General features: G+C 43.2%; 1 protein-coding gene across 3 annotated transcripts in view; it reads left to right on the top strand.

Annotated features, from left to right (window-relative positions):
- Window positions 1–13,748, top strand: part of LOC115088294 — a 98,531-nt gene that overhangs the window by 17,543 nt on the left and 67,240 nt on the right. For all 3 annotated transcript variants that reach the window (XM_029596432.1, XM_029596431.1, XM_029596433.1), the window contains one exon: window positions 908–1,036. In XM_029596432.1, the coding sequence (XP_029452292.1) occupies window positions 908–1,036 (129 nt within the window). The remainder of the gene's footprint in view (window positions 1–907; window positions 1,037–13,748) is intronic.

The following is a 13,748-nucleotide window of genomic DNA, read 5'->3' as shown; positions in this document are numbered from 1 at the left end:
AGAGAAAAACCTTGACATGTATATTCCTACCCCCTACCTTAATCGGGTAAGATTTAGCCAGCTAAACAGATAAAGGGTGAGAGGTATTCTAGAGGTGGGGGGCTTATGTTTAACTGGGCAGCACCAATATTCATTGCTAACTGGCTAAGCTTATGCAGTTAAATCTCTGGTTTGGGAGAAATGTTGGCCTACATTTACCTCCTGGCTCTGCTGCAATTTGATATTTAAAAAAAAAAAAAATCATACACCTGATGTCCCCACTTCCCTGCATTACAAAATAAAACAGTTGTCAACTGTCTCTGCCGAAAGCCCTCCATTTCCATAGAAAGTAATTGTTACCTGCTGCTGCTGCTGTCCCCACCTACCCCTGGATGCCCCTTCTTTGCCATCCAATCCTCATACAAAATGAGTTGTCCAATTTCCTCCTTCTCAAAACCCAACCATACCCTTCAGTTTAAAAAAAAAAAAATGATAGCTGCAGCACGGATCCCTACAGTGCCTCCTCCCAGCTTCACATAATACTCCAAGTGCCCCCTTCTCCCCTCCTGACCTGTAAAATACTTGCTAAAAGCTGAACAGGGGAAGAGGCAGGTTCTAGCTGCTTTCCCCTCTGCATCTTGTGTTGCTTGGACAATGGGGGATGTATTGGCAAATAGTGCACACTATTTCCTGAAATAAATAACAAAATTCACTCTGAAATCTCCCCTCCACAGATTGCAATGGCATTTTTTGTTCTGCATACCCGTCCTTTGCATGTTCCTTTTTTTTTTTGACAATTGTTGCTTAAGTGAATCTCTCTTGATACTAGGGAGCGTTGTATGCCAAGTTTGTTTGGGTGGGAGGGATTGAGAATAGTTTGCTGCAGTTGTACATAAAGAAATAATTGCTCAGCTTTTTTCTTTTGCAGTGCCCGAGGAGTCAAGTGTGGCGTCTGTTTACCTTTATAACTGGAAAGATCTGTACCATATGACCGTGAGGTGCCATGGCTCCTATTCGAATGTTCAGGGATACGTGCTCAGTAAAATGAGCATGGAATGTAAGTTACATGAGTAGAATGTTACTCCAGTGCTTTCGGAAATCTTTTCTGTTCAGAGACATTTTGGCATTTGGCCCTGAAAAGGTTTCTATCCATATTGTGTTCAAAACTGTCATTTTTTTACTCCTGGTAGAAAGTTTAAAATTGCAGTAATGGTTATTGTATGCAAAGAAATATTGGAATCTGGAGACTTTCCTTCTTTTTTGAGATTTGATTCTATCAGGCGTCCGGCCTTAAGGTTTATAAAAAATCAGATATAGTCTCATAAAGCTGTGAAATACTACAGATATTTATAATGCTTTTTTAAAAGTGGAAACTGTGTTTTGGGGGAGGGTATTTGTCTTGATTTTAGCTTGAATTTCTCTATGAAACAACACTACTGTAAGATCTGTGGTTTTCAAACTTTATCACATCAATCCCCCCATCCCCCACAAATAGTTTCATGTGGGCTCTGAGTCCCACCCCACTCCCAATATTTTATTTTGTAAAATTGAATTCCATTTTTACCATATTAACTACTTTTTTTTTCTACTGAATGGAATACAGCACACAGAAAAGTTTTCTTAATGCCCTGCCAGACCACTCCAGAAGAATGGGTTATCCTCATTCACCAGCAGGTGGAGGCAGAGAACACAAGTTTTTTCTGATGTCCTGTTTCCCTATACAGCTAGGTGCATCAGGAAAAGCTGTCAGTAGTTCTCTTCCTCCAGCAAAGGAAGGGATGTGGGGGAAGGCTAAACTCCCAGGATGATGGTCCAGCAGATCGACAGCCAAAAAAATGGAGATAACTGCAAGGACTGGCTGTTCTTCTTCTTTCCCTGTGGGAAAACAAATCAAGTTCCCATTTGGGTTTGGTCTGAGAAGGCCTAGCACCCAATAGTGGGAGCACTGTGAGATCGCAAAGGAGTCTGTTTCCTCAGGCACCACAGGAGGAGGTAAGAGTTAACCCCGAGCCTGGAGAAGAACAGTCTCCAGGTTTAAAGAGACCCTAGATAAAATCAGATAAAGGTCCTACTCAGGACCACTCTTGGACCTCCCACAGCATCCAGAGTGACCCAGGAGTCAGGGAAAGGCTCTGAAGAAGCAGAAATGACATCACTTGGAGTGAAGGATGCTGTAGTGAAGCTCTTTAGGAAGGCTGAACTGTTGTGCTTATGTTCCAAGTAATCCATCTCTGAAACTTTTAGATCAACAGGGAAGGGAAGCAGCCCCATCAGGAGATACAATTTTAACAGGGATTAAGAAGTCTTCTCTTCACCCATCAGTATGGGAGATGATTATAGTGGAATAACTCCAAAATCCTCCATGCTGGTATTTTATCCAGTCTAATAGGCAGAAGTAGACTGCCTGTTTCTTATACCAGAGGTAGATACACCAGTGGCTGCAGTCACACAAAAGACAATCCTGGTGGAAGGGCACATGGCCTTGTAGGACACCCAAGACAAAGATTGAAGTGGCTCCAAAAAGATCATTTGAGATTGCCAGTTTGTCCCTAGGCGGCTGTATGTGTGTATATGTGTGTTGGGGGATGTGGTTTCATGGTTTGATTTGGATGTTATCTGCCTGTTCACCTAGAATTGAAGATGATGCGGGATTAAAATATTTGAAATAAGGGAGATCACGTGAGGCGATCGAGCGAGATGTTTGTCCTGCTATTTCTGGGTGCCCCTCCTGCAAATTGTCTAATTCCTGTAAACTACAACTATTTATATTGCTAGAAACTCCTACCTGGCTCCATGTATTAGTGTATGGACAACTTGGTCATAAAAGATAGCGGTGAGATGACTTCTAATATGCAAAAAAAAAAATTAAAAACATAGTAGTAAGCAGACAGATGAAAATGGCGGATGGATCACTCAATCCTCGCTCTGTTACTGGGGAATGCATCACTGGTGAGCGAAGTAACTGAGGCCATGGTCAGGGTTTTATACACCAAATTTGAAGACATTCTAAAACAAATTGCGACTAAAAATGAAACTTTGCTGGTCATTAAAAAAAAAAACAAACGGAAGAAATGCAGTGACAAGTTTCGGATGTTGACGTGGAAACACAAGGCTATCAACTCAAAGCGCTCACTGCAAATATCTCACAAATAGAAAAAAAAATGGAAGATCTTGAAAATTGAAATCGCAGAAATTCAAGATTTATTGGATTCCCTGAAGCAGTGAAAGACTGTGAAGCAAGATTGCTTACTGGAAGGCTGGCTAATCAAAGAACTAGGCCATAGCCACCTGGAGGGGAACTTTCGTGTCGATCGCGCTCCTAGGCTGGGGACTAGACCGGGAGCTTCAGAGAGACCATGCATATTAATCGCAAAACTCTTGAATTTCTCACATAAATTGGAGATTATGCAGGCAGGTAGAAAAAAAAGGTGAGCTGAAATATGAAGGATCTCACATTTTGATTTTCTAGGATTACTCTGGCGTTGCACAAAATAAAATTTGCAATGGTCTGTTTGGAGTTACATAATCAAATAAAAATTTCACTGCTTTACCCTGCTTGTTTAAGGGTGGAATCTCGGAGTATGGCGATTCTTTGATTCTGCAGCACAAGCCAGCTTGTTTGTGAACGAACTAATTGACACCTGAATTCAGGACTTAACAGTTGAGCAATAATGTTTTTGATGAATGTTAAGTCACACAATTTTGAATTGTCTGTGGCTGTTAATATTTTGTTGAGCACAAGTTAGATTTGATGCAGTTAAAAAGCAATTACTGGAGGGGGAGCCACCCATACGCGCCAACTCGTGATCTCTAAGTCCTTAGGGACTTTTGCTTTAGTGCCTAAATTGGGAATGGGAGAAAGGGAGAGTGAGGGTTGAGAGCGTATGATCGTTTTTAGGTCTGCAAGTAGAGACAAACTCGGGGAGTAGGCATTTATAGTTTAGACAAATGCCACCATTGAACTTATTTTGTTGGGGGCTCAAGGCTGGGGGGTCTCTGATAGATTGTATTTCCTTTTATACATGATATGTTTATTGCTAATAGTGTAGATTAAATAAGGCTGAATGGATCAAGTTTGCCTCTTGGAACATAGATGGCTTAGTTTCCCTGATTAAGAGAAAGATGTTGCAATCCTTACGGAGGAAAAAAATTCAAATTGCCTTTATGAAAGGAAACATTTAAATGAGAAAAAGTAAAAAAAAAAATGGACACGGAATGGACAGGGAAACTTCTTTCCCCCGCTAATAAAGGAAAGGAGGAGTAGCAATATTAGTTAATAAAATACCTTTTGACTTGACTCATATACATAATGATGAAGAGGGGCATTTCATACTAGTAGCATGTCAGTTATTTAGTAGAGAAATCTCTTTTGGGAATGTCTATGCTCCAAATAATTATTCATACTTTTTTTGTAAAACTGATGACACAAATTGTTGTGCATAAGAGAGGACTTCTTGTGTTGGTGGGAGACTTTAACTGTGTTTTTGGACCACTCATGAGACAGGTCTGCTTCTACAGCAGGGACCAAACTGAATAAAAACCAGGGTATTTCCTATTTGTCAGTATCTACAGTTAATAGATCTGTGGCATATTTTACAACCATCAAAGAAAAATTTCATCCATATCTCCCAAGCACATCAGACCATGTCTAGAATTGTTTTGACTTCTAAGAGCGTATTTCAGAATGTAATAAGAGCAGACATTAGCAACCCTAAAGTATCTGATTATGCCTTAATCTGGTTAGAATTACAAATCTCAGGGATTCAGAAAGGCCCACAACTTTGACATTTCCTAGGTCATCTATCAGAGGATAGAGAATTTCAAGCCTATTTGAAACAAAAATGGGAAGAGTTTGAAAAATTGAATAAGCAACATAAAGGAAACTCAGTCTTTTATACTGGGAAACAAGTAAGGCTAAAATGAGGGGAGATTACAGCCTACATAATCCAGAAGGCCAAAGAGCGAATAGAACCATATTAAGGTTAGAAAAGGAACTGAGTTCTGTTAAAGCAAGGCTGGTACTTGTTCCTCTGACTCCATTCTCACCCAGCTCCTCAGTTCCCCTGCAATCGCCTTCTTATCTGTTGCATCCTCAGTTGATCGCTTGCACTGTAACTCTCCCCTCTTTCTTCAAATATGCTGTGATCACTCTGCTTCTCCAAGAAACCTTTGCTGGACTCTACCTGCCCTGCTAAATATTGTTCCATCTCCCTCCTCCCTTTTGCATCCAAATTTTGAATAGGCTTTTCATTTCTGCTGTCTTGACTTTGATTTCAAGTCCACTCCAATCTGGCTGACGCTCTTTATGTTCATCCTTGGCCTATCTGCTACTTTTGCAGCATTGATGAGTTTACTCCTTGACACAATACATGATTGGATTTTGGGACTTTGCTCTATTTTTGGTTATCTTCTTACCTCTCCTGTCATACTTTACTGTATCATCAGTTGGGTCTTCCTCCAGCATTATTCTGCTATCAGCCTGTGTTCATCAAGGCTCTGTCCTTGGCTCTTTTCTCTCTAAACTTCTTCCCTCTGTGCTCTGATCTCTTTACATGGCTTTCATTATGACTCTTTATGCTGATGACTCCCAGCTCAACCTCTACATTAGAAATATAACCAAGAATCCAGTCGCAAATTTCAGCCTGCTAGTCTTCTATTGCCGCTTAATTTTAAGGTGGAACCAGATGAAAGTTCTGGTTCCCTCTCCCACCCAACCCCCCCCCCCCACCCCCTCAAATATGCTTTCCCTTCTTTTTCTGTATTGTGGATGGCCCTCATACTCCCAGTTCCCTCAGCCTGTAAACGTGGTCATTTTTTGCCTCTACAAAGATCGAAAAAAACTACTAAAGCATGTTCCACTAGAACATCACTAAATTCTAGGGATGTGAATCGTTTTAGGACGATTAAAATTATCGTCCGATAATTTTAATATCGTCTTAAACCGTTATGGAACACAATACAATAGAGATTCTAACGATTTATCGTTATAAATCGTTAGAATCGTGAGCCGGCACACTAAAACCCCCTAAAACCCACCCCCGACCCTTTAAATTAAATCCCCCACCCTCCCGAACCCCCCCCCCAAATGACTTAAATAACCTGCGGGTCCAGCGGCGGTCCGGAACGGCAGCGGTCCGGAACGGGCTCCTGCTACTGAATCTTGTTGTCTTCGGCCGGCGCCATTTTCCAAAATGGCGCCGAAAAATGGCGGCGGCCATAGACGAACACGATTGGACGGCAGGAGGTCCTTCCGGACCCCCGCTGGACTTTTGGCAAGTCTTGTGGGGGTCAGGAGGCCCCCCCCAAGCTGGCCAAAAGTTCCTGGAGGTCCAGCGGGGGTCAGGGAGCGATTTCCCACCGCGAATCGTTTTCGTACGGAAAATGGCGCCGGCAGGAGATCGACTGCAGGAGGTCGTTCAGCGAGGGTTCCGGCGCCTCGCTGAACGACCTCCTGCAGTCGATCTCCTGCCGGCGCCATTTTCCGTACGAAAACGATTCGCGGCGGGAAATCGCTCCCTGACCCCCGCTGGACCTCCAGGAACTTTTGGCCAGCTTGGGGGGGGCCTCCTGACCCCCACAAGACTTGCCAAAAGTCCAGCGGGGGTCCGGAAGGACCTCCTGCCATCCAATCGTGTTCGTCTATGGCCGCCGCCATTTTTCGGCGCCATTTTGGAAAATGGCGCCGGCCGAAGACAACAAGATTCAGTAGCAGGAGCCCGTTCCGGACCGCTGCCGTTCCGGACCGCCGCTGGACCCGCAGGTTATTTAAGTCATTTGGGGGGGGTTCGGGAGGGTGGGGGATTTAATTTAAAGGGTCGGGGGTGGGTTTTAGGGGGTTTTAATGTGCCGGTTTTGCGATTTTACGTTTTTTCGATTTTTTTACGATTTTTCACGATATTTTACCCCCCCAAACGGCAACAATACGATTCCCTCCCCCTCCCAGCCGAAATCGATCGTTAAGACGATCGAGGACACGATTCACATCTCTACTAAATTCTGTCTTTCCTTTCTGACATACCCCCCAAAACACCTTCCATTTAAACTGCAACTTGATCTTCAGGGATCTCCTGCTGAATAATCTTTCTCCCCTGCAATCTATTCAAAATTCAACTGCATGACTTATCTTCAGTGTTGCTATGATCATATAGCCCCTCTTAACATAGAAACATAGAAATGACGGCAGAAGAAGACCAAACGGCCCATCCAGTTGCCCAGCAAGCTTTCACACTTTTTTTCTCTCACATACTTATCTGTTTCTCTTGGCTCTTAGTAACCTTTTTTTATTCTATTTCCCTTCCACCCCTGCCGTTAATGTAGAAAGCAGTGTTGGACCTGCATCTAAGTGAAATAGCTTAATTTAGTTAAGGGTATTAACCACCGCAATAAGCAAGCTCCACCCATGCTTATCTGTTTATTCAGACTATGTAATTCAGTCCTTGTTGATTGTTGCCTGAATATAGATCCACCTTTCTTCATTCCCCCTGCCGTTGAAGCAGAGAGCCATGCTGGCTATGCATTGAAAGTGAAATATCAGTCTTGCTCCCCTGCCGTTGAAGCAGAGAGCTATGCTGGCTTTGCATTGAAAGTGAAATATCAGACTTGCTTAAGTCACTGCATTGGCTCCCATACTACCGTAGCATACAGTTCAAGCTTCTCTTAACTCGCCTATAAATGCATTCAGTGTGCAACTGGTCATTACTTCTCTCCCTACATCCTTACTTGTAAATTTCATTTATCAAGCAAATCGCTCTGATCTGCCTCCTCCTCCCCCACAGCCAAGTGTTTTCCATCTTGCTGACTTCCTGACTTGATGCATCATGCTTATTCTCTGGCTGTATTCAAATATGGTTTAAAAACTTAACTTTTCTGGAAACATAGGTACATGACAGAAGAGACCATATAGCTTGTCTAGTCTGCTCATGCACACACAATGCTCAGCTCTATAATCCCTACCACTCTGAGATCCCTTGTGCTTATCCCATGCTTTCTTGAATTCGGATACTGGCCTTGTCTCCAATTCTGCCACTGGAAAGCTGTTCCATACATCAAATATCTCTCTAAAGAAATATTTCCTTAGAGGACTCCTGAGTGGTATTGCCTTTCATCCTGAACCAGGGCCAGTGCAAGGGTATTAGGCACCCAAGGTAAACCTTACAGTCTAGCACCCCCTCCCCATATATAATTTTAAATTATGCATTTATAACATATTTTACATGTAAAATGACATTCTGAGGTAAAATTAATATACAAGTTGTGATAATTTCATGCACTGTTGTGATGCCAACAAGAAAACTTTGCATCTTGGAATTCATATGGCATCATACCTATTATGATATATTTCGGCATGGTCCTCCTGTATCAACACAGTACTATCTGCCAACACTCAGAGTGGTCATAGGTGTCAACCAATGGCACCGGTACCCCCTGTCACGGCTGCCACTAAGCAAAATGGCGCTGGTGGCTGAAGACCACCAGCGCCATTTTGCTTAGTGGCAGCCGAAGCCCTGGGAGTGGCAGATCGCTCCCGGGACCTCCGCTGGACCACTAGGAGGGTGTCAGGAGGGTGGCACTGGTGGGGAGGCAGGGCGAGTCGGGAGCTGGCTGCCTGCCGCGGCGCCCCCTAAGTCTTGGCATTTGGTCTCCACCTAGGCGAGTCGGAGGCTGGCAGAATTTTGAAAGGGCACTTTTTGCCCGTTCAAAATTCTGCTGCCTGCCGCAGTGCCCCCTAAGTCTCTGCGCCCTAGGCACAGGCCTAGCTCACCTAGTGGTTCCTCCGGCCCTGTCCTGAACCCATGACCCCTCATTCCAGAGTCTCCTTTCTGTTGAGAGGCCCGCCTCTTGTGCATTGATAACTTGGAGGTATTTAAATCTCTTCTCTCATCTCCCTTATTGCACCTTTCCTCTAAGGTTCTCAACCGGTGCGTCGCGACACACTAGCGTGTCGCCAAGCACCGGCAGGTGTGTCGCGTGGCTCCCGGTCCCTCCCGCTGCTCGTTCTTCCCTGCTGCCGTTGCTGCCGGGCTATCAGCACGTTCAAGCCCAGCGGGAACGGCAGCGGTGCAAAAAAAAAAAAAAAGCTGTGGCATCCGCGGCTGGGCCTTTTCTTCTTCCCGCGCCTGCATTCCCCCCCCCCCCCCCCGGACCCGGAACAGGAAGTGGTGCGCGGGAAGAAGAAAGGCCGTGCCGCAAGAGAACCCACGCCTCGCTCGCCATCACGGCACACATGGGGAAGCGCTGCTGCGGCCGTATGGCCAACCGGTCTTCCTGTTCGGGGGGGGGGAGCGGAAGCGCCGCGCGCAGCTTCCGCTTCCTCCCCCCAATGCAGGAAGATCAGCTGGCCTCTCCTGCTGCCACCGGCCTCCTGCTATCTTCGGGCGTCAGGCCGTATGGTCCGCCGATCTTCCTGCTTGGGGGAGGGAGGAAGCGGACGTTGTGCGCTGCGCTTCCGCTACCCCCCCCCCCCCCGACAGGAAGTTCGGACGCCCGAAGATAGCAGGAGTCCGGTGGCAGCAGGAGAGGCAGCTGATCTTCCTGCTCTGGGGGAGAAAGCGGAAGGGAAAGGAGAGAGCAGCATGAGCCTCCCGCGATCGATGGAATTCTTCCTTCTTGGCCTGCGGGGGCTGGAGGAGGAGGAGCAGCTACCGTTTGTGCTCGGGGGGGGGGAGAGGAAGTGAGTGATAGAAAGAGAGAGAAACAGCCAGCCAGCCTGTGTGTAAGTGAGAGAATGTGTGTGATTGAGAGCCTGTGTGTAAGTGAGAGAATGTATTTGATCGAGAGTATGTGTGTGATTCAGAGAAACTGGTCAGAGAGCTGGTGTGTGTGTGTATATGTGAGAGACAATGAAAGTGACTGCTCAAGGAGATGACTGATGTGTTTGTGAGAGTGTGAGACAGTCAGGGATGTGTGTGTGTGTGTGTGAGAGAGAGAGAGAAAGCATGGAAGTGAGAAATCTGGGTATGTGAGAAAGCATGGGAGTAAGAAGCCTGGTGTTGTGGGGGTGTATGTGAAAGAAAGCATGGGAGTGAGAAGCCTGATTATGTGAGAGAGAGCATGGGAGTGGGAAGCCTGTGTGTGTGCATGTATATGAGAGAGACTGGTTGGTAAGGTGACAGTGTGACTGGTGTGTATGTGAATGTGAGAGAGAGAATGTGATTCAGGGAATGAGAAGCCTGTGCACGTGGAGAGCGAGCATGGAAATGAGAGAGAGACTGGGTGTGTGTGTGTGTAACAGAGAAAGTGATTATGGGAATGAGAAGCCTGTGCATGTGAAGAGAGTGAGCATGGGAGTGAGAACCTGGGTGTGTGTGAGACACAGCATGGGAGGGAGAAGCCTATGTATGTAAGACAGAACATGGAAGTGGGAAGCCTGTGTGTGTGTGTATGCATGAGAGAGATCAGGTGACGGGTGTGTGTGAGAGAGAGAGAGAGAAAGTGATTATGGGAATGAGAAGCCTGTGCAGGTGAAGAGTGGGCATGGGAGTGAGAAACCTGTGTGTGTGTGAGACACAGCATGGGAGTGAGAAGCCTGTATATCTGAAAGAGAACATGAGAGTGGGAAGCCTATGTGTGTGTGTATATGCATGAGAGAGATCAGGTGACTGGTGTGTGTTTGTGTGTATGTGAGAGAGAGAAAGAAAGTGATTATGGGAATAAGAAGCCTGTGCATGTGAAGAGTGAGCATGGGAGTGAGAAAGCTGGGAGTGTGTGAGATACAGCATGGGAGTGAGAAGCCTGTATATCTGAAAGAGAACATGGGAGTGGGAAGCCTGTGTGTGTGTGTGTATGCATGAGAGAGATCAGGTGATTGGTGTGTGTGTATGTGGGAGAGAAAGAAAGTGATTATGGGAATGAGAAGCCTGTGCATGTGGAGAGAACAAGCATGGGAGTGAGAGACTGGTGAATGTATGTGAGAAAGAGAAAGTGATTATGAGAGTGAGAAGCCCATATATGTAAGTGGAACACGGGAGTGGGAAGCCTGTGTGTGTGTGTGTATGGCATGAGAGAAACTGTTCAGGAAGGTGACTGGTGTGTTTGTCAAAGACTGGGAGATGATTGGTGTGTGAGAGACAGAAACTGGTCATGGGGGCATGACTGGTATGGGGTGTGTGTATGTGAGAGACATGGGCCCTAAGGAAGAGGACCATGAGTATAGAGCTTAGCCACTACTGCTGCTTCTGGTGTGTGCTACAGCCTGCATGGAAGAGGAGTAGGAGAGCTGCTGGAGGGGGTAAGTAAAGGTGGCTTTTTAAGTTTATTTTTCTTGATTGACTGCTATTTTAATTATTTAATATTATGTGATGTGTCTGCTTTTTTTGAAATATTTTATTGGTGTTTGGAGAATTTTTAATAGTTTTTATGAGTTTTTAATTGTTGGATGTTATTCTGTTCATAGTTGTTGTGAAACATTTATTCTGCTTATTAGTATAGTTTTACAATTATTTCTGTGTGGGGATCTATAGCTGCTTGCTAGTTCTGTTTTCCTAATAAGAGGTGTATTGGTTTTTAGGGCCTGATTTAATATTTGTAGTGTTGCCTTTTCATAGATAGGGTTGCTCCTGTTTGAGTGTATTCCATAATACAGGTGTAACTGTGTGTGGATTAGTTTATGTGCATTACTACAGATCCTGGGAGTATGTTAGGTCGGTTCTGTGTCTGTTACAGAGATATTTTACTAGCATGTAAGTGTTTTATCAGTCTTATTTGTTGCGTTTTCTCAAGAGGACATGCATTGGTGGTAAACTGCTGTCTTTTCATAAGTAGGGCTATTGAGCCTGAAAGTAGAAGGAGTTTGAGTTGCTGTTACTGAGATGACACCAGAACCAGAATATCTTTTTTGTAGAGTGAGTTGAATGGGGAATGTCATAATTCTGCTTTACATCCATTATTGTGGATCAGGGGGGTTCCCGTGGATGCAAACTGTACATTTACATCTAGCCCTGTGACGATCATGGGTCAGTGTGTCACGCATGTGAGAACCATCTGTCAGGTGTGTCCCGACAGAAAAAAGGTTGAGAACCACTGCTTTAGAGAAAGAGGCAGCATCTCTTTGGTGCAACTTATTTAATAAAACACTGTGTATGCAAGCATTTTCAGTCATAATTTTTTAGTTGGGCCCTTTCTTTCCCTTTTTTATTATAGCAACAAAACAAAGGTGGAATCGGTATAAAATGGACTTTATTGAATCTTGCCCGACCCTGGCCGAGTTTCGCTCAACGAGCTGCCTCAGGGGTTATTGCAAACAAATAAAATACACACAAACATATATATTTGAAACAACAAGTAAAATGAGATATAAAAATGTTGTATAAATATTAAATAATAAATATAAATATAGACATACTGTAATATAAAAACTGACTTACAAACATGTGCCTATAATGTTTATATGTGTGTATAACTCTATATACAATCATTTTTATAAAACAAATGTGCGTGTATGTATACAAATATCAATGGCATACAATAAACAAGTGAAATACAAAAGGGAGTGTGTGTGTACATGCTGACTGTATCTAAATATGAACCTCCATGTGTTCTTCAAATATTTTGTATTTCACTTGTTTATTGTATGCCATTGATATTTGTATACATACACGCACATTTGTTTTATAAAAATGATTGTATATAGAGTTGTACACACATATAAACATTATAGGCACATGTTTGTAAGTCAGTTTTTATATTACAGTATGTCTATTTATATTTATTTATTATTATTTAATATTATTTATACAACATTTTTATATCTCATTTTACTTGTTGTTTCAAATATATATGTTTGTGTGTTTTTTATTTGTTTGCAATAGCCCCTGAGGCAGCTCGTTGAGCGAAACTCGGCCAGAGTTGGGCAAGATTCAATAAACTCCATTTTATACCGATTCCACCTTTGTTTTGTTGCTATCAGCCATCTTGGATCGGTTACCGGTTTGTTTTCTTGGACCATCCCTTTTTTATTATATACAAGCCTCAAAAGTTTAAGGTCCGCAAACAAAGGATTGCTGGCCATTCCATCCATAAACTCTACCCATTTGAGCCAAGTAAGGAAAGAACTATCTCTTTAGCCGGACCCAAGCTGTGGAATACTCTCCCCACAGAACTAAGGTTACAATTAAACACAAAAACTTTTAAAAAGGGTCTAAAGACCTGGCTATTTGGTATCGCCTATAAGGATAATGAATGAGAGCAGCTCAGACAACTTTTACTAAATACTACATCTATTTATGATTATTCGTTTATTTTATACTAATTTTTAGACTGATAAATATTGATGTTTGTATTTAGTTCAATATGCAATTTAGTTTGATATTTTGTAATATGTATAACACTTGTATTTTTAGATTTAATATGTATTTTAATATTTAAATTTTTTTTTTTATAATTGAGGTAAATAGTATAGCAGCTTATAATTTTTTGATAATTGAAATTATTCCACAAAAAATAAAATATCATAGCCATTACACTCAAATAATCTGGGGACCCATCACAGAAAAAAAATCACTAATTAAACAATATCAGTAGAAGGTAGGGGCGATGTCTATTCTATTTGGCTTAGCATTGCTGATCCTAGATTCCCCATTTTCTCCTCACTTTTCTCTAGAAATTTTCCAAATGTGAAGGTTCTGAAAAAATAAATTTCTTCCCCTGAAAATTAACAAAACACTTACTTGGATATTTCAAAAAAAAAGGTTGCCCCTAATTCCAGTGTTTTATTTTTCAGGGCTAAAAACTCTTCTCCTAGCCTGAGTTGGCTTGGAGACATCAGGGAAAAT

This window comes from Rhinatrema bivittatum, chromosome 3 (assembly GCF_901001135.1).
Source record: "Rhinatrema bivittatum chromosome 3, aRhiBiv1.1, whole genome shotgun sequence".
Classification (NCBI taxonomy): domain Eukaryota; kingdom Metazoa; phylum Chordata; class Amphibia; order Gymnophiona; family Rhinatrematidae; genus Rhinatrema; species Rhinatrema bivittatum.
The sequence above is the reverse complement of the archived record's forward strand: the minus strand, read 5'-3'. Positions and strand labels throughout refer to the sequence as shown.